The 21,556-nt window shown below is 32.4% G+C and overlaps 2 protein-coding genes across 3 annotated transcripts; one reads left to right on the top strand and one right to left on the bottom strand.

The window, feature by feature from the left end:
- Positions 1–8,611, bottom strand: LOC106708092 (actin-related protein 2). 2 transcript variants are annotated; one of them, XM_045684711.1, is made up of 12 exons: positions 8,471–8,611; positions 8,277–8,387; positions 6,437–6,451; positions 5,115–5,186; positions 4,355–4,498; positions 3,953–4,055; positions 2,824–2,930; positions 1,999–2,148; positions 1,255–1,380; positions 582–734; positions 275–403; positions 1–98 (listed from the first exon to the last, which is right to left on the bottom strand). In XM_045684711.1, exons 1-12 carry the CDS (start codon positions 8,516–8,518, stop codon positions 57–59), a joined length of 1,200 nt encoding a protein of 399 aa, XP_045540667.1. In that variant the 5' UTR covers positions 8,519–8,611; the 3' UTR covers positions 1–56. The 2 variants fall into 2 exon arrangements, with proteins under 2 accessions (XP_045540667.1, XP_045540668.1); XM_045684712.1 differs by lacking the exon at positions 6,437–6,451 and having other exon boundaries at positions 8,471–8,610.
- A 544-nt stretch (positions 8,612–9,155) lies between these two features.
- Positions 9,156–21,542, top strand: LOC106708090 (CCAAT/enhancer-binding protein zeta). Its single transcript, XM_045684632.1, has 20 exons — positions 9,156–9,400; positions 9,476–9,584; positions 9,781–9,881; positions 9,980–10,067; positions 10,488–10,661; positions 11,363–11,472; positions 12,183–12,328; positions 12,597–12,732; positions 13,171–13,373; positions 14,599–14,869; positions 15,155–15,344; positions 16,207–16,406; positions 17,151–17,286; positions 17,977–18,150; positions 18,660–18,744; positions 19,537–19,655; positions 19,837–19,992; positions 20,194–20,256; positions 20,947–21,033; positions 21,214–21,542. Exons 1-20 carry the CDS (start codon positions 9,242–9,244, stop codon positions 21,531–21,533), a joined length of 3,027 nt encoding a protein of 1,008 aa, XP_045540588.1. The 5' UTR covers positions 9,156–9,241; the 3' UTR covers positions 21,534–21,542.
- Positions 21,543–21,556: the final 14 nt, after the last annotated feature.

Here is a 21,556-nt window from a genome sequence, read left to right as displayed (position 1 = left end):
AATAATACATTTTTGGAATAAAACTCATAATTGTTATAAATACGTTGTGAATTAAATTAACTTGCTCTTGGGCCGAGTTTTCTGAGACAGGATATACCCTGAAAAGAAAAAATATATAACTATAGACAAACTGTCTAATAAAGCTAGTTAATTTCAAGAAAAAAAAACTGAAATAATTATTTATCGTAATGGCCGCCATGTATGGAAATTGAAGTATATTTATTTACATAAATTTCAACATTCGACTGAAAGTATATTATTTTGTCAAATTCACCTGTTCTTGATATTCAGCTCTGGATAGCCAGAAATTATCTCTATTTTTGCAGACTTCAGCGAGCACAGCGCCCCCAATGAACACCATGTCTTTACGTCGAGGTGGATCTTCGATGCGGATCTTGAATTTCTGAAAAAAAAAAAACATAAAATATCTTTAAATTCTAGTAATTAGCGTCATATAAAAAGAACCACAACAAAAAAGTAATTAGGCTAAAAAAAAAACTTAAATGTTTAGTTACACACTACAAAAAAATATATTTTCTAATTTTGTTGATAGCAGCTTCATCGTCAGTTTACAAACTTACAGCAAGTTTATCGCAATCATTCTTCAGCACCCTCTCCAGGTAAAGTTGTTTGATCTCTCTCTCCAAGCGAGAAGGCAGACCGGGGTACATTGTGGACCCACCTGACAACACTATGTGCTTGTATAGTTCATTGCGCATGTCTATATCTGCTGCCTGAAATAAAATAGGAAAAGGATAGATAAATACAGTGTAAATTGGATAAGCGAGAGTACAAAGAATAGCGATATTTCTCGCTTATAGAGGTTACTCTCTAACACGAATTTCTCGCTTATGAAGGACTTCCTTTCCACACTGCATATAACATGTCGATGTTTCAAAACTAGATGGCACCACTTTCGTGTTAAAACACGACATAGAAGTGTTGTGTGATTTATCTATCTTCATATTTCTCTATAAAATACATTCACAATCTTCTCTCTTCATCTCTCTTGGGATATCTTCACAATATACCCTGCTTTTTGGGGGAAAGACAGGGTTATGTGAGACTTATCTCACTAAAACTCGGTGGTTATCCTTAAGTGCTGATGAGAGTCCTGGCTTCTCCAAAGGAATTCACCGAGACTTATTATTATTATAGCATTTTGTATATCAATTTTCGAGTAACAATTATCACTTAAAATCGTAAATAACCTAAAAAGGTAACAAAAACAACAATAATATTGCACAATATTACCTGTATAGTGTTAAACACCAGCTCAGCAATCCCCTGACCCTCAACATTAATGAGATGTGGCTGGAATAGAGCTTCAGGAGCTTCAAATCTTTCACCACCAACTTTGATCACTCTACCATCAGGTAGCTATAAAAAAAATTAATATTTAACAAACTGCCAACATGTCCGTCCTTAATGACGTTTGGATTAAAAATGACATAACACCTTATTCACCAAAATCAGTCAAGTTGTTTAAGCTTAATTGACAGAAGAACGCATAAAAAATATTTTTTTTCTGTGCGTCTCCTTCTCTGTGGATTAAAGGTAGGGTAACACATCTACAAATGCGGATGTTTATGGGCAACAATCGCTTTGCTATTTTAGCAAATTTAGGTCGCTCAGTTATCATCTAAATAAAAAAAGGTGATGATCATCAGCTCATATTAACTAAAGGTTCGGAACCTACACTAAGGGATGATTAAGTCATAGTCAACCACATTAACCCAGTACGGGTTGACTTCACACATATCTTTAGAATTTCTTCTAAGATATGTGCAGATTAGATAAATGTATAGATAATAGCAAAACATATAAGTACACGTCGGGATTCGAACCCAAGACCTTCAGAAACCAATTTAAGTGTCAGTCCTAAGTCACCAACTCTCTTAACTCATAACAAAACTAATTAAATAGAATTCAAAATGAATTAGACAAATTTTATTGTACAATAACTATATTTTACGCGATTTTAGTTCTTATACTTACGACATAAGGTTCAACGAGTACAGTTGTCTCCCAAGCGAGGCGTTGTTCCTGTTCTATATTGTACCCGATATAACAAAGTTTCTCTTTCATCATACGAACAGTTTCAAAATCCGCGGAATGATTGAACGCATACCCGCGTAGTAACAATAACTGTTGACAAATATATAAAAAAAAACTAGATTTTTTTAAAAAAAAAAGTAGCCTATAACATTCCCTCGTGAATTAGCTAACTTTCAGACAAAGTCCTACTAAAGAACTAACTCGGACTTGATCAGAAATACTTCGTGTGTATTAATTTTTTTTTTTAAATAAAGACACTCCTATTAACAAACATTTAAACATTTCTTATAAGTAACAGCTGCAATCTTTAATAATATAGCCTGTAAAATTTGCTAGAAAAATCCAATTCTGTACCTTAATTAGCACCAAACTACACAAATAAACATTAAATTTTCTTTTAAAACAAGAAATAATTAAATTAAAACAGAACGAAATCTCTATATCTCATTACACTACATCTATATATACAAAAGAAAGTGGTGTTAGTTATACTATTTATAACTCAAGAACGGTCGAACTGATTTAGTTGAAAATTGATGGGCAGGTAGCTTAAAACTAGGAGACGGACATAGGAACTTTTTTATCTTGTGTGCATTTTTTTTTTATTCCGCGCTGACGGAGTCGCGTGTAAAAGCTAGTCTTTCATAAAAAGAGACAAGTCTACTTTCATTTGGTAGAGATGTCTCTCGCAATAACTCAAACCAAATTACGACAGAGATAACAATAAGAAGCCGAATTTGTCTTCTAAATATTTATATAACTTACTTTAATCAAATATCTAGTGATATCACGACCAGCTATATCCAAACGCCTTGTCAAATGTGGCAAAGCAAATTCTTCATACACCGGACATATATGAGTTACACCATCACCTAAAATAAACATTGATGTAGGATCTCTTTTATATTTTTTTTCTTTTTCTATATTTATTGACTTTTTATACAGTGGTAGAACCCGCAACAACAATATTTGTTGGGTGCACGAATTGGTCGGGTCGACAGGTGAAATAAAACGACCTCACAGAAGACAGACGTAAAGTGGGAGCAATTCCGCGTTTCGTCTTATGAGTGTGTTGCCGGAGGCCTAATTTTAGTCCTCTTTCCCTTCCCAACCTTTTTTATTAGGAAGGGATGGGAAGGGGAAGTGGATTTGGCAGAAGAGGGGACGCATAGTAAGGAGAAATATCCTCTTTCTGTGCGTCCCCTTTTCCGTTGATTAAAGGTAGGCAACGCATCTGCATTTGCGGATGTCTATAGGCAACGGTCGCCTCGCTATTTCGGCGAATCCAGGTGGCCGTAGGCTCGTTTACCACCTTATGATATAAAAAAAGATCTTTTTTTAAATTAAATGAAAATATATATTGAGACAGAGGAGAGAAGGACGTAAAGATAAAAATGCGATAGTAATAAATCTTATTAATATCTTACTTCTTACTAATACTATAAATAAGAAAGTATAGATGAATGTATGGATGTTTGTTTGAAAGCATTTCCAGAACGACTCCACGGATCATGCTGAAATTTGGCCTAGATGTAGAACATAGTCTGGAAGAATACATAGACTACTAATTAACGTTTTTGTTTAATACCGCGCGGACAGTCGCGGGCGACAGCTAATAAGTAATAAAAAGAATTAACGAAGTCAAATCGAAGTTTTTAAAATACGCTTCACCCCTTTCATACATACAAAGACATTCAAACAAACCATAGAACCAGGTCTTATAAACATACCGAAATCATTTATTAAAACTGACTTCCGAAAAATATTAGATGTCGTTAAAACCGAATATAACTGTATTTAAATTAAAAACCAAAAAACCCAACTGTCTATTAAGTTAAATAGATAGATAATAACTTAATTTACCCTCTAATAGTCGGGTAAAATGATATCTCACCTGAATCAACCACTACTCCGGAGATGAGACCTTGTGCATACAAAGTCAGTACTGCTTGAATAGCAATATATGCACTGTCAAACCCATACTTCTCAAACATCACCTGAAAACAAACTAGTATTATATAAATAATAAAGTATACTAAAGAAAAAAATAAATTTTATCCTTGGTATTCAATGTACATAGTTATATGTACCATATATAACCATTATTAAGAAAAAAACTTAAAGAAAGAATTGAATAACGTAACAATATTAATTAAATTACAAAGTATAAAAAAGATACAGTCTTTTGGAAGCTAAAAAATTTATATCATCAAAAAATATATTGATTATAAAAAAAAAAACAATTAATATGAGTCTAAAAAAATATAATTTTTTACTACTATTCAATAAAACAAACCTCAATCATCTTCTCTCTATTCTTAGTAGGGTTCATAGGGGGTTCCGTAAGGAGTATCTTAGTCTCCCGGGGGTCAATGTTCATCTTGCTGGGACCAAACGTGTAATCCCACACGTGACACATATCCTCCCAGTTACGTACAACCTAAGAATTATAAATTTTTATAACATCATCATGATTAGCTCACTATACATCCCTACTGAGTGACTCAGAGTCTACCCTAAGTTAGGGGTGGCCAAGTAAGTTAGGGTTAAGTTAGGGGTGGCCAACGCTGGCCCAGTGCGTGTTAGTTAACTTTACACATGTCTTTGATCACGATGTTTTCCTTCAACGTAAGAACATCGGATAAATGTGCACATGTAAATCGAATTCGAACCCTGGATCTACAGATTACAAGTCAAGTGCTTAAACGCTGAGCCAACACCGCTTCTATTGTAATATAATACAATATTTCATCTGAGACACCTCATGGAAAGGCTTGTAGTTGTGTGTTGACACTTGCTGCAAATTCATAATTTTGTCTGCGAGGTGACATTTAACCATTTAGTAACACATCTTACTAGTTACTAGGGTTTCTAGTACTATTGAATGAACTACTTGTGGGGAAACCCACTGCGCATATCGAATGATAGGCAGATGAGATGTCAACCAATTGGAACTAGACAGCTAGATAGTAAAGTGCTTGTTATGTACATATATGTATATGAAACATTGGAACCAATGTCTTTATTCAATTTTTTTTCTATAAAACTATGCTTACCCCATTCTCCATTGGATAACTGACTTCTAGCATCGAACGCAATTGTGATGCTTCATCACCAACCATCAAATCCTGAAATAAAGTTAACCTTTAATAATAATTTAAAAAAAAAATTCATGTTAATAATTAGTAAAAAAAAATACAGCTGAAATAACACAAAATTAAACTTTAATTAAGCTATTCACAATATAACAAAATTAAAAAAAAAATTAAAAACTATATCTAATTAAAGAAAATTATTTGATAGCGGACTACATTGCATTTAATATCAAATTATATTAAAATTTTTATTTAAAAATAAAAACTAATAATATAAGCTAAACAAAAAAAAAGACGCAATAGTATTAAAATTTAATGCAATGAAATCATCAAATACCAGTATTAAAAAGTATCATTTGTGTAAATATATTAAACTCTATAAATATTAAGCTATAAAACTTCTTTTAGATTAGGTTCTCATGCCATAAACAATACCTCTATAGAACTATACAATTAAAAGTTATATCTCAATTAATTATTTACAAATGTAACTCTTTATATGAATTGTAGCTATGTGTAAATTCCTAATCTAACTTTCAGTTATGCAAAATAAATTGTGCAAGCGTCTGCCAGTGTTGAAGCATTCGCTTTTACCTGCACAATCTCAGGGTTGAACGTCTGGGATGCATGAAATGTTAGTTTCATATTGTATTAATTAATACTAACTATCGCCCGCGATTTCGTCCGCGCGGAATAAAAAAAACGTAATAAATAGCCTATGTGTGCAAAACTTTCTGTGCCAAATTTCATCAAGAACCATTGAGCTGTTCTGCAGATACCTTCTAACAAACATCCATACATCCATCTAAACTTTCGCATTTATAATATTATAACAAGAAGTAAAATGTCATACGAAATTTTATCTATTTTTTTTTTCTGTCCCCTTTTAAGAACATCGCGCGCATTAACACAATCACATTGTACAAATGCATAAGGCTGTTTAAATCAATATACCAATAGTAAATTTAATTACAACATAATATTTAAAGAAACTAAATAGTCTATCATTTTATGGACCAAAGTTTTTACAAATTAAATTATAATATAAACTATACATTTAAATAAAACTTATAAATGAATTAATATGTATATATACACAACATCAATAACAATAATTAATAATTATTAAATAATTATGATTATTTAAAAATATATACACAAAAAAATGCACAATTAATTTCAACAAAACAAACATTGTTAAAAACTCAATCGTCAATTATTAATAAATAAAACTATTGTTATTTTATATAACATTCGTAAAATCATGCTTATATACCACTTACTCCGATAGTTATTCCCTGAAAAATATACGACATATTAAAAAGAATAAATGGTAAAAAATTGCACATATCACTTGTCGAACTAAACAATGCCTAAAAAGAGTGTCCAGACTTTTGCTAATACCAAGGACTCTATTTGTATAATTTTTTTTATTATTCAAAACTATAAAGGTCTTTACACACTAAGAAACATCTTTTAAATGTGTGTGGAGTGACCCTAACAATACTTGGTATGAACAAACACTAACAGAATTCTGAATTAATAACAACCTTTTATAACATTTTATATTGACTATCTTAATATCTAAGAGTGAGGTCACACTAGCAAGCGTCATCGGAATGTAACAATGTGTCACATAAAAAAGTTATACACCAGTGAGACCTTACCCTTATTGTTGTATTCTACTGTCAAAATTCTTCAAAAACATCTCATTAACTTTGAAAACAACAAACATAATAATAATATATTAATATACAAGTGTTATAGTGGTTTCTGCAGTGAAAATCCATATATATTCCAACAAACTTCATAACCTCATACATATCCCCCCCAAGGGGCTCAAAGTCTACCCAAATCAAGAGTGACTAGGACATAGTCAATCAAACTGGCCCAGTGTAGACTTGTTGCCTCAAAACATATCTTTGAATTTCGTCACAGATAATAATCCCACATTCTTATATCATAAATATTTTATATATTACAATATAGGTCATTTAAAAATAATTTCATTATCAAATTAATTGAATATAATGCTGATTACTCATACATTCATGAATTTAATAAATACAATCAGCATAAAAACAATACACCATTGCAAGTACAGTACAATCTCACTAATCCGGCACTATTAAGAACCGGAGTGTGCTGGATTATTGGAATGTTCAGATTACTGGGTTATACTATATATAATAGAGAGAATAAATGTATATAATGTATTATGGAACAATTGAATTAACATGTAGGCACATATGTAATTAACTAGTTTTGAAATAATCACAGGCACCCTCCGCCCACGCCTGTCTTTCCCCTCTATACCTGTGCGACCAAAGCGCAAAGGGAAGCGCAAGGGCGAAAGGTGCCGGATTATTGGACATGCCGATCTATCAAAGTACCGGATTAGTGACATTGTACTGTAATTAATATGTACAGTCAGCTGCATAAATGTGTATGAATTTAAGAGCTTAGAATTTGTATAGGCCTTTATTTTCAGAAATATGTATGCTTGTGTCAATAACTTGTATTCATTGTAGGAATCATATGGATGAATATGTTAAATCAGTTTTAAACCGAAGGCCAAATTCAAGTTTTTGCATCTTTGTAAATGTATATATATTTTTACAGTTGACTGTACAATTGAGGATATTATTTTCTTATCTGTTTAGGTAATTTCATTTGACTCAATGCAATTCGATTGAAAACTCATCACTGTAATATACTTCTCTTATGGGACCAGTTTGTCTTACATAATTCTTAGGGGAAAAACACAAGGAAATAATTAACAAGTTAATTTCCACACAGAGTAGATAAAAGATCACTTAAAAAGCTTCCTAAATGTAGATTGATATGAGTTATCCGCGGAATTAATTAAATAATTTAAGATACAGGATTTAGGTGTAAAAATTGATATGCTTTGTCAAAAATTTACAGATTTGTTCACTATTATAGAAAATTTATTTTCATACAAGTAGCATATTTGGTTTTAACTTTGGTTTAAGTAAATATTGTACAGATTTGACTAACTTTCTTACCTACTTTAACGTAATAGTGTTAATAGAAAATAACTGATACGCTTAGTGAAAACTATACGTCTTTAATATCCGGTATAAACATTTTTTTTCTTACCTTAACATCAATTTCTCCTATTTTGTTTTCCGCCCGAATGATTGGTCTGCCAACCATTGAAGGGAAAATAAAAGCAGGGAAATTGCTGCCAGCATATCCGCATTTTACAAACTGAAATAAAGTAAATGTTAAGTGATGAATCAGTCGCTTATCTGACGAGTTTACACCTCCTTAACATTTTACACTGAACTTACCCCAGTACCGTTATCGCAAACGATAACTTTTCTTCCTTGATCATCCATAATAGATTTTTAACTTATTATTATAATTGAAAAGTATTGAAACAATATATTCTTAATTAAATCTCTCCCAGAAATCAATGATGCAAAATAGAGTTTATAAGAGTGACAGTTAGTGTTGGTAAGTGCGCTATGTCAAATCCAAGTATTTGTTTAAGAAATATCACACATATTTCGATTGAAATAAAGAATAATTTGAATTGAGTTTAAAATTTTTTGACATGACACACCTACATAAAAGTTATATTTAATTATCGCCTTCAGTAAAAGGTATTTAATATACTGCCACTAAAGAACTTTTAACAAAAAAAAATTAGATTTTTATATTGTTAAATTATTCCGATTTTCCTATAGGCAGACAAACTTAATAAATTTTGAAAAAAAAAAAACACACAAATGATGAGTTATTTTAGGAAAATTCATTAAATATTGTTATGATAGTCCAAAAAAAAATTAAAGGTTTATTTTTAAGAAATGTTTATTTTTTGCTTAAGAATAATCAAAAACACTTTTAATACTAATAATAATAAAACTTTATTTTAGACACATAGTCCATTCAAGAAGTTAACATTTTAAGAAGTATCTAGTTTCTGGCAAGACTTGCCAATCAAACTCAAAATATTTGACAATAAAAGTCAAAGTCTTGTTAAAGTCAAATATCGTGCTTTTCACGTGTTTGTATTTTGGAAATGTAATTGTGGTTCTAATTTGAAAAATAATAATAAAATGAAGCATAAAAGATTCGAAGAGAATATTTTGGTGGATGAGGCGTACACTAATTATGGTAAAGTTGATAAAAATGAGGATCAAAAAAAAGGTGTGGGTATTGCCAAACATTTCGCAGAAACATTAGAGTATGGCGAGAGGAAGAAATGGTTTCACCAGGTAATTAATCGCCATTACTTCATGTTCTGCCACAATAACAGCCACTTTATCTAACTAATTTTTTATAATATATAGATACCAGAAGAGCCAACAGCAAGTAAATCTTTGACTCAGGATCAAATTGAAGAGCTTAGAAAGGAAGCAAACAGTGCCTTACATGGTGATACTTTAGCTTATGAAACAAGTAAGTAATTTTAAACTTTTTTATGTCAATACTGTCCCTAAATATAAGTCTTTTCAAGTCAGTTTACCCCTCTTGGTTATGGTGATGAGTTGTGTTGTTGTTTTGTCTTTTATGGCATTCCAATCTTAAACAAAAAGTCATGTTACCTTTCTTAAAGACACACAGTTTGAATCCAAAATTTTTAAATTTATTCTAGAGTCAAATAGAAGTGGTTCATCTGACCAACAATGGGCCCGTACCCTTTTAAATAAAGGTGCTATTGGTGATAGAGTGGCTGCTGCAACTATCTTAATACAGGTATACTAAATTAGTTTTATTTATTTAAAATTATAGAAAAATATATTTTTACTACAAATATTACTAAAACATGTGCTCATTAATGTCTATTTTTCCAGGATAATCCTATTTACAATTTGACAGCTTTAAGAAATTTAGTCAACAATGTAAAACCAGCCAAAAAGAAAGATGGAATAGTAATTATTGGTGAGGAAAATCTTATTACATACAAAATCATCACCATCATATCTTAATTCCAATCAAATTGACTCCAGATCATCAATCTGATCAATCTTAATATTTCCTTCATAGTGATATATTTATTTATGTTATCTGTGACCTTCTACTATAATATGAGGCACCACTACTTTAGCCTTTGACTCCATTCATGTGGAATTAAAAATAAAAACTTAATAAGTAGCCTACATGTTCTTCCAGACTATGTTCTACATCTTTGCCAAATTTCATCAAGATCTATTGAACTGTTCTAGACTTCCCTTTTAACAAACATCCATCTATTTAAACATTCACATTTATAATATTAGGTATATTATCTGAAGGCCATTTAACTTAAAGAAAATCAGAGTTATTGCTTTTTATTAATTATAAATTTATTTTTCTTTCCAGATGCATTATCAGAACTTTTTGTCTCAGAATTATTGTTGCCCGATTTAAAGTTACGTAAATTTGAACAACATTCATTGGGACATATTGATGAAATGACATCAGGCAATAAGCAAGCTCGTAGAAATATATTGAAACTTTGGTATTTTGAAGATCAACTGAAAGAATTGTATGGATGTAAGTTACTATGTATTGATATGTTTATTATTACAGTCAAAACTGGATAAGCGAGAGTCATTTTCTGTTCCTAATGGACAACCTTCAAATGTGAGAAAGTTCTATATGTGAGAAAATTATTGTGATCCCTTTGACTCTCGCCTATCCTAGTCTAATTGTATACTAAAACTAGCTGTCGCCCGCGACTCCGTCCGCGCGCAGTTAAAAAAAAAACTAAATGGGGGGGGGGGTTATGAACCACAAACACCGCGACACGAGAATTTTATATATAAGATAATAACTGACAACTTTATTCTCCTTTTTAAGGCAATTGCACAATCAGATGAATTTAAAATTCGACACAATAAAATTTTATATAAAAAAGTGAACAAAACTATTTAAAAAAATCTGAAATATGGTCGAATTTCGAACAATTAGTTACCACTAATAATTCAGCGTATACTTGTTTAGAATCTTTGTAACAAAGACATCAATACCTATAAGATTTTAAAAAAACATAAGGAATATGTGCAAACACGGACCAAGAGTCTGTAGATGTCATTTAAAATGAAAGAAAAAAAAATATATCCACAGCCCAGTTATATATACCAATGTAGCAATAACAAACATATATTCATCTCTTTCACTCACCTTTAACAAACAAGGATAACAATATGTACATTTCTCTGCATTTGTTAAAATAGTGTATTTTCTCTTTACAGCATATGTAGAAGCTCTCAACAAATTTGCTCACGACTCTGTCGAAGCTAACAAAGAGAAAGCTGTCAGCTCAATGTCTTATTTATTGATGCATCATCCTGAAAGAGAAAAGGTAACATTTAAATTTAAAAAAAAACATACAATTCTAATAAGGAATTCACTTTTAAAACAAGATATAGGAAAAAATCTGGGGAACTTTAGAAGTTATAATGGCATAGTCATAGTAACATTTAGAAGGAACATCATAAGCTCAGGGATTAAACACTTGATCTGTGACCAGTCCTGGGTTCAAATTCCACATACTAATTTTATTTTTCGATGTACATATGTACATTTATCCGACGTTCTTACGGTAAAGGAAAACATCGTGATGCAACCTGCACATGTCTGAGAAGAAATTCAATGATATGTGTGAAGTCAACCCGCACTGGGCTGTAGTTGACTATGACCTAGTCACCTAACTTAGGGTAATCCGAACCACTCAGTGGGAATCTAAAGAGATCTGATGATGATAAACATTTAAGAAATGTAAGATTCATAAAGTTAAAAGACTTTAGTATTAAGATAATGTAATCCATTTTGTTTAGAGGTCTTGTTAATATCTAATAGCTTAATAAAACAAGCTTAAAGTTACTAAAAAATCAACTGTATTCAAACCTATATAAACGGGAATTCAAAGGATCTCGCTTATAAAGGAATTTCTAAACCATGATTCTCATAGAGGCGGGGATATTAACTCTCGCTTCTAGAAGTTTCTTTGTAGATAAATTAAGTAATTAAATAATTTCGTTCTTAATAAATTTTGAATACTTTGTCTTGTAGATGTTGTTAACAAATATAATAAACAAATTAGGAGATCCATCTCAAGCGGTGGCATCTAAAGTGATATACCATCTTTGTCAGTTATTATTTAATCATCCCAATATGAAGGCAGTGGTGCTCGCTGAGATTGAGAAGATGTTGTTTAGGTAAGATTTATGTAGAATCTTACTTATAAATGTGACCAATTAAAGTTGTTTTTTTTTTCTATCTACTTTTATAATTTTGACAAAATCTAAAATAAACTGGAAAGATTTGATTGTTTGTTTGTTTGAATTTTTGTCAAAAAAATTACTGAAATGATCTGAACAATTCTTTCACAGTTGAGACTGATTGTTACTAGTTTTTTTTAGTCTAAAATAAACTAATTTATTATTATTAATAACATTTATAACAATATAATACATCTGTTTTCAGAACAAACATTTCATCTAGAGCTCAGTATTACGGCATTTGTTTCTTAAATCAATTCTTCCTCGGCAAAGACGATTCAAAGATAGCTGAAAATCTGATACGAATATATTTCTCATTTTTCAAGGCTTCCATTAAAAAGGTTTGTAAAAATATTACAAGTTATTTGTCTTAAATCTATTTTTAATAATTCTCTTGTTATATAAAAACTACTATATTTTCGAAACTCTTCTTGCCCTTTCATTCTCTCTCTTGTTCTTCCTGTAATTTGTTAGTATGTGCTCATATTAAATAATATTAATTAATAAATTCAGTTTTTATTCAAGAATCAGAGTTTTTATTGCTTTTTATAAAAAATGTACTAAAATCATTACGAGAAAAGATTTGTAGTTTTTGTATGTAACGCATAAACTCAAAAACTACTGTACCGATTTCAATAATTCTTTCACCGTTAGAAAACTACATTATCACTGAGTAACATAGACTATATTTTATTTTATTATTATTATAAAATAAAAATAAAAACTAACATTTCACATTTATCCGCTTCAAATCTTAATATATTAGTTATTAATTCCAGGGTGAGATAGATTCTCGTTTAATGTCTGCGATATTAACGGGTGTGAAGCGTGCGTACCCTTTCGCGGACAAAGATCGACTGGCGATAGCGGAGCACGTGTCTGCGGTGCACAGACTGGTGCACCTCGCGGGACTTAGTGTCTCTGTGCACGCATTAGCGCTGCTGTTTCATATCAGTGATGCATCTGAAGGTACTGCGGATAGGTGAGTTAGTGTCTCATTAGCTAGCACAGTTAGACACGAGTAGATCGTGTATAAATACATATTGGTGATAGCGGAGCACGTGTCTGCGGTGCACAGACTCGTGCACCTCGCGGGACTTAGTGTCTCTGTGCACGCATTAGCGCTGCTGTTTCATATCAGTGATGCATCTGAAGGTACTGCGGATAGGTGAGTTAGTGTCTCATTAGCTAGCACAGTTAGACACGAGTAGATCGTGTATAAATACATATTGGTGATAGCGGAGCACGTGTCTGCGGTGCACAGACTCGTGCACCTCGCGGGACTTAGTGTCTCTGTGCACGCATTAGCGCTGCTGTTTCATATCAGTGATGCATCTGAAGGTACTGCGGATAGGTGAGTTAGTGTCTCATTAGCTAGCACAGTTAGACACGAGTAGATCGTGTATAAATACATATTGGTGATAGCGGAGCACGTGTCTGCGGTGCACAGACTCGTGCACCTCGCGGGACTTAGTGTCTCTGTGCACGCATTAGCGCTGCTGTTTCATATCAGTGATGCATCTGAAGGTACTGCGGATAGGTGAGTTAGTGTCTCATTAGCTAGCACAGTTAGACACGAGTAGATCGTGTATAAATACATATTGGTGATAGCGGAGCACGTGTCTGCGGTGCACAGACTCGTGCACCTCGCGGGACTTAGTGTCTCTGTGCACGCATTAGCGCTGCTGTTTCATATCAGTGATGCATCTGAAGGTACTGCGGATAGGTGAGTTAGTGTCTCATTAGCTAGCACAGTTAGACACGAGTAGATCGTGTATAAATACATATTGGTGATAGCGGAGCACGTGTCTGCGGTGCACAGACTCGTGCACCTCGCGGGACTTAGTGTCTCTGTGCACGCATTAGCGCTGCTGTTTCATATCAGTGATGCATCTGAAGGTACTGCGGATAGGTGAGTTAGTGTCTCATTAGCTAGCACAGTTAGACACGAGTAGATCGTGTATAAATACATATTGGTGATAGCGGAGCACGTGTCTGCGGTGCACAGACTCGCGGGACTTAGTGTTAGTGTCTCTTTAGCAATGCTAGATCGTATCTAAAGGTCTGTTAACGTTAGCGGAGCACATTTTCTGTCATTAGACCCCTTTTCCACTAAGACTAGTACAACACCAGCGCTATTTGCGCTTATTTTCGCTGGTTTAAAGTTTATTTTAATCCACGGGCTATCATATTTTATAATTTTCCAGGTACTACACAGCGTTATATCGTAAACTGACTAACGCAGAGATATTCAACACAAGTCATTCTGCGTTACTCTTCTCTCTCATATACAAGTCTTTGAAGCAGGACAAAAATATAGATCGTGTGACGTCTTTTATAAAACGATTATTGCAGTTATGTTGCTATATGACACCCGCACAATCTTGTGGCATGTTGTTTTTGGTGTCACAAGTATTAAAAGATGGTGCCAAGAAAGATGCTATCAAACTAGTATGGACTAAAAGAGATTATAAAGAGGTATTTTATTTTTGTACTCGTAGTTAAATCACAGTTTAAAGGACTGCTAAGGTTATTGTTAAACGAGTGTTGTATTTAGTAATGATTTTTTTTAAAGAATTTTAGCAAATAAAAACAAAATGTCCCTTAAATATTAACAAAAAAATATTTAAAAGGATGTTTATAGAAAAATTAAATTTCATATTTAAACCAAAAAGTTATTAAAGCCAAATTTAAAATGGCAACAATTTTGTATTTTTAAAATGTCAGACAGCAAAATATAAATATGTTTTAATTCTAACCTAGGAAAAAAAAGAAGAAGAAACAATCACAGAAGAAGATACAAAGACAGAGGAAGATGATAACGAAGAGAATACAGAAGTTAATGAGACGGTAAATGAGACAATTGACTCGGCAGAAGATATTAACGAAGAGGTTAAGGTTGAAAGTAAAAAAATAGATCTACTGCGAGGTGACAAGAAGGATTTATTATTAGGTAACTTTTTTTAACATATATCTTGATCCAAACCAAAACCTAAATCTATTCGTATATATAAAACTAGCTTTAACCCGCGACTCCGTCCGCGCGGAATAAAAAATAGAAAACGGGGTAAAAATTATCCTATGTCCGTTTCCTGGTTCTAAGCTACCTGCCCACCAATTTTCAGTCAAATCGATTCAGCCGTTCTTGAGTTATAAATAGTGTAACTAACACGACTTTCTTTTATATATATAGAAAGATAGATAGTGTGACAATGTTAGTTACCATACTCCTCGGAAACAACTTGACAGATTTTTATAAAATTTTATATGCATTTTTAGTAGGTCTGAGAATCTGTCACTATCGATTTTTCATACCCCTATTAAGTTTTAAAAATGATAGACGTCAACAACAACATCAGTTGTAGGAATTGTCCTCGCTTAGTGAAATACCACGACCTTACAGAAGACAGGCGGAAAGTTGAAGTAATTCCAACTACAGTCTGATGAGTGTGGTGATGGAGGACTCATTTTACTCCTCTTTCCCTTCCCATCCTTTTCTTATAAGGAAAGGATGGGAAGAGGAGGTAGATTTGATTGAGGAAGAGATGCATAGGAAGGTTAAATATTCTCTTTTTGTGCGTCTCTTCCTTCGTCAATTGAGGGTAAAAATTAAAGGAATTTCATGCGAATAATTAAAATATTAACATACTAGCTGTCGCCCGCGACTTCGTCAACGCAAAAAAACTAGCCTGTAAAATACCCGCGTACATCAGCTATCTTCCCATTAAGCGATTACGTAAACTTGCAAACAGACGGACAATTTTTTTTTGTATTATTTGGAGTGTAATTTTATTAATTATAAAGATTGTTTTTAGATGACGATGATGAAGAAGTTTATGTAGATCTGAAGATGGATGATGAAGGTAATGTTAAACCGAAGAAGCGTAGATCAGCTGCGGTCACTGGTTGGTTCCACGCTAGAGTTAAATCAGAAGAGAATGGAGAAGAGAAAGGAGAAAAAGATAAAGAAATTGTCACCAAAATACAACTTACAAGAGCCGCTAATACTGATAGGGTGAGTTTTTAAAACATAAATCAGCCCTTCTTTAGATAAAAATACTATTTTGTATATCTTTAGTAATAATTTGTTACTAGCTTTTGCCCGCGACTTCTTCCGCAAGGATTTAAAAAAATAACTTAGTAAATAGCCTATGTGTTCTTCCAGACTATATTCTACATCTGTGCTAAATTTCACTAAGATCCGTTAAGTCATTCTGGAGATATCTTCAAACAAACATCCATCCATACATTTAAACTTTTATAATATTAGTAGGAGTAGGATTCTTTTCAAATATGCTGGCGGTCCAAGGTCATTTTTCTGCTGTGTTCTCCCCCCCACATCCCGCTATCCCTGAACACACCTAATATCGTATTTTGCGCAGCAACTTGCAAGAAGTTTAGAGCTGTTAAGATATCTGAAAACTATAATTCTAACAATTATCCTAGATCTAGTCAAATTAAAGAAACTGATCAGTTTATGCGGTATTCCAACATCCAAATCCGTTCAGACATTCAAATATAACGCCCATTAATCTATACTAATATTATAAATGCGAATGTTTAGATGTATGGATGGATGTAAGAAGATATCTTCAGAACTCAATTCTCGGAATGAAATTTGGCACAGATATAAAACATAATCTGGAATAATACATAGGTTACTCATAAAGTTTTTTGTTAAATCTGCGCGGACAGTTTCGCAGGTGAAAGCTAGTACATCCATACATCCATCCATTACTTATATACTTTGTATTACCAGGTAATATCAGAATACAATCCATACGCTCGCAATCCAGCGTTCGCGGGAGCTTCGTGTTCTGCCTATTTTGAGTTACTACCACTCGCCAGACATTTTCATCCAACTGTTAAATTGTTCGCCGAGAAATTATTGACTGGTGAGTTTGTTTGTTCATCTTTATTTAATAACTAGCTGTCGCCCGCGACTCCGTCCGCGCGCATTTAAAAAAAACTTAATACTGGTATGAATTTTTTCTCGCGTTTTAAACCTTCCCTAGACCTCCACGAACATTTCAAGACTAAGATAAGATAAATCCGTTCAGCCGTTCTCGAGTTTTAGTGAGACTAACGAACAGCAATTCATTTATATATATATAGATATTACAGATTTTTACAATAATTATAAAGTATAGCTGTCGCCCGCGACTCTGTCCGCGCGGCATCAGATTAACTTTATAAGTAACCTATGTGTTCTTCCAGACTATGTTCTGTGCCAAATTTCATCAAGATCCGTTCTGCCGTTCTGGAGATACCTTTTAACATACATCCATCCATGTATGATACAATTTCGTGACATTGTTGTTGGAGAAGTAGTTTAAGAATGTTTTTTTTCCTAATCAATTGAAATATTAATCATATAAACAAAAATGTAATGAGATTGAATGTAGGCTATAAAGGTAGAGGAAAACCAAAGAAAGTATGTATGGATTGTGTGAAAGAGGATATACGTAAGAAGGGGGTAAATTCAGATATGACGTCTGATAGAGATGTATGGAGGAGTACATACTGTGCCGACCTATAGGGATAAGGGCAAATTGATGATGAATCAATTGAAATATAAATTTCAGAACAAATAGTACAATATAGCGGTGATCCGCTCAAAGACTTTGCCGGTATCAGATTCCTTGATCGGTTCGTGTTCAAAAATCCCAAGAAACGTGAAACACAACAATACGGAGAGGTGAAGAAAGTTAAGGGTTCACATCCCAAGTTTGCTATCAGGAAAAATTACTCCGCTAAAGGTAAATTTAAAATTATTAAAATGCTAAAATTAATTAGATTATTTTTCATATTTAACTATTAGAATAAATTAAAGTAATTTAGTTCATTTCAATATAAAATTTGGTAAACAATTTTCATTATTAAATAAGGTTATTTATTTCAGAATTGTTATATTTTTGAGGATGTTTTTATTTTATTTTTTTTATTTAGTAATTTAAGAGGCTTTGTCGCAATGCGACCATATCGCCCCATAAGCCTTCCAATAAAAACACATTACATCTAATTATCTACATTGATTCTTAAACACATGTCGGTCAACTTAAACATCATCCTGGCCTCGTCAGAAGATACCCGTCTTCTGACGAGGCCAGGATGATGTTTAAGTTTAAAGTTATAAAATGTTGCATAAATATAGTGTTGTTGTTTACAATTATTTCAACTTACTTTTATTTACTCTCTTACAGACTCATAAGATGTCTTTTTTAGTTTTTTTTCTTTTTTTCATACATAACTTTATCTTTATCTTCAGGTCTGAAATCAATTCCGGTTAATTCTTCAACATATTTAAATGAAGATGCAAAGAAAATACCAGTCGATGAGAAATTTTTATACGAGTGAGTTTTTTTTACAATTTTTTTATCATATCATTTGATATAAAAGAATATATATGATAACTAGCTTTTACCCGCGACTCCGTCCGCGCGGAATAAAAAATACAAAACAAGGTAAAAAAGTTCCTATGTCCGTCTCCTAGTTCTAAGCTACCTCCCCATCAATTTTCAGCTAAATCAGTTCGACCGATCTTGAGTTATAAATAGTGTAACTAACATGTCTTTCTTTTATATATATAGATGTAGATTTTTTTTTAGATGTAAATTAAGATGTCTAATAATGTTTTTATATAGATAAAACAATATTAATATGATTGTAGTTTAATAAGTAAGTACTTTTCCTGGGTTTCTGAGACCAAAATCTCTCTTTAAAACATTATTATTTCCATTTTGTCAAAGATGGTCTCAGAAATCAACAATAAAACAGTCTTTTAGTATATGTTTCTTAAACTTTTTTTCCCTTCCCACCCTTTTCTTATTAAAAAAGGATGGGAAAGGGAAGTGGATTTGGCGGAGGAGGGGACGCATAAGAAAGAGAAATATCCTCTTTCTGTGCGTCCCCTTCTCCGTTGATTAAAGGTAGGCAACGCATCTGCATTTGCGGAGGACGCCTTGCTATTTCGATGAATTCAGGTGACCGTTCGCTCGTTTGCCACCTTTTGGTATAAAAAAAAAATGTTCATCCCTGTCATAATCTTAGACAAAAAACAGATAATAATATTTTTTAAATGCAGATTTTGGTCTCAGAAACCCATGGTTAGTTTTTTTTTTTAAGTAATGCTTTTGTAATTTCAGTTTCCTCCAGAAACGTCGTGAAGCGAAGACATCAGATGATGAGGACAGTGATACAGATTCCGTCACCAGTGAAGATTTCAACAAATATTTAGATTCTGTTACAGGGAATAGAAGGCAAGGTAAATACAAAAAAAATATAGCTAGCTTTTGGCCGTGACTTTGTCCTCGTGGAATTAAAAAAAAAAACATAGCCTATGTATTTTTTATCTGTGCCAAATTTCATCAAAATCCGTTGAACCATTCCGGAGATATCTTTAAACATCCATCCATCCATCCAAACTTAATTAATATATTTTTTAGATTCAGATGATGAGTTAGATTACTTGGCGGAGATGGAAGCCTCTAAACAGAAACAAGGCTCTAAGAAGAAAGACGACAGTGATGATCAGCTGGATGATGATGACGATGATGATGATGATGGAGGAGGAGGTGATTTCGATGATGATATTGATGAAGGTTGTTTTTTTTTAATTATTTAATTTGATTAATATCAACTTTTCAAGTATGTAATTTAAATTTCACAGAAAATTCTGCCTAAATATAATCTTTTTTCGCTATTTTGGCGAATTCAAGTGACCCCTTGCTCATTTTCTATCTTATAATTGTATGTTTATATGTGTATATTCATATAATAACATAACATAAATATTTTTACAGATGAAGGGGAACTTAATATATCTGGTGATGATGATGAACCGGATCTATCAGCGGACGAGGACGGTGAGAATATACTATTAAGATTCATATTTAAAAGTTAATTTAGATATTATCTTATATGTATATAAGATAATATCTAAATTAACATACTACAGTAAAAAAAGATTTTTTTCTTTTCTTTTTTTTTTCTAAAACTAGCTTTTACCCGCGACTTCGTCCGCGCGGAATAAAAAAAATGTACACAAGATAAAATAGTTTTATGTCCGTCTCCTAGTTCTAAGCTACCTCCCCATCAATTTTCAGCTAAATCAGTTCGACCTATCTTGAGTTATAAATAGTGTAACTAACAAGACTTTCTGACTATATATATATATATATATATATATATATATATATAAGACTGAATCCATAAGTTCAAAATAGCTTAATATTTTCTTTTTATGAATATTTATAATTTTATATTATTAAAATATTTATAAATATTTGTTACTTCACCACATTATATGTTTTTTATAAAACTGTATATACTTACCTTCTTTATTATTAACTAGCTTTTACCCGCGACTCCGTCCGCGCGGAATAAAAAATAGAAAACGGGGTAAAAATTATCCTATGTCCTTTTCCTGGTTCTAAGCTACCTGCCCACCAATTTTCAGTCAAATCGATTCAGCCGTTCTTGAGTTATAAATAGTGTAACTAACACGACTTTCTTTTATATATATAGATTTACCGTATTTTTAATTTTTTTTTTAGAACTCCGCTTAGAAGGCAGTGATGATGATTTTATTGATGAACCTGAAAAGAAATCTGGCAAGGGTAAATCTAAAATGAAACTTAAAGGTAACCTTATCATTTATTAGCAATATAAAAAAATGTAGCCATAGATTCCTACTAAAACGTTTTTGTAAAATTTTTTTTACTAGTAACACCAAAAAATTGTTTCTTAATAATTTCAATATTAATTAGATTAATTATTTAATTTACTTAAAATTTTTACGTAATAACACAATATAATTCCAGGTAAAGATGATTTAGGATCGTTATTCGCGTCAGCAGAAGAATTCTCCACCCTTTTAGAAGAAACGGCAACGAGTAAAGGACAAGGTTCTAGTCAAGCTGTATCCAACACAGACAATGCTAGTACAAAACAATTAGCCTGGGAACAAAAACGGGATAATTGGATAAAAGGATATAATAGAAAAATACTCGGCAACAAAAAACAAGGAAAAAAGAAATTCAACAAACAAAATGGTAGAGATTTCAAGATGGCGGATAAAAAGGGCGCGAAACGTAAAGGCGGGAACGATGGCGGTTCTGGCGGGAAAAGAAAGAAGAAATAATTGCTTTTATGTTATGAATAAAG

The sequence above is a fragment of the Papilio machaon genome, chromosome 27 (genome assembly GCF_912999745.1).
Source record: "Papilio machaon chromosome 27, ilPapMach1.1, whole genome shotgun sequence".
NCBI lineage: Eukaryota > Metazoa > Arthropoda > Insecta > Lepidoptera > Papilionidae > Papilio > Papilio machaon.
Note: the sequence above shows the minus strand (reverse complement) of the source record. Positions and strands in the feature narration are given on the sequence as shown.

Bases quoted from the DNA above. Each gene is read 5' to 3' on its own strand.
- LOC106708092 (XM_045684711.1), bottom strand. From the start codon at position 8,518: ATGGATGATCAAGGAAGAAAAGTTATCGTTTGCGATAACGGTACTGGG. The intron at 4,499-5,114 runs GTAAGCATAGTT...TATAATTCTTAG, and splicing joins GTTATCCAATGGAGAATGGG to GTTGTACGTAACTGGGAGGA. The intron at 2,149-2,823 runs GTAAGTTATATA...ATTTGTCAACAG, and splicing joins TCACTAGATATTTGATTAAA to TTATTGTTACTACGCGGGTA.
- LOC106708090 (XM_045684632.1), top strand. From the start codon at position 9,242: ATGAAGCATAAAAGATTCGAAGAGAATATTTTGGTGGATGAGGCGTAC. The intron at 10,662-11,362 runs GTAAGTTACTAT...TTCTCTTTACAG, and splicing joins ACTGAAAGAATTGTATGGAT to CATATGTAGAAGCTCTCAAC. The intron at 16,407-17,150 runs GTGAGTTTTTAA...TTGTATTACCAG, and splicing joins GAGCCGCTAATACTGATAGG to GTAATATCAGAATACAATCC.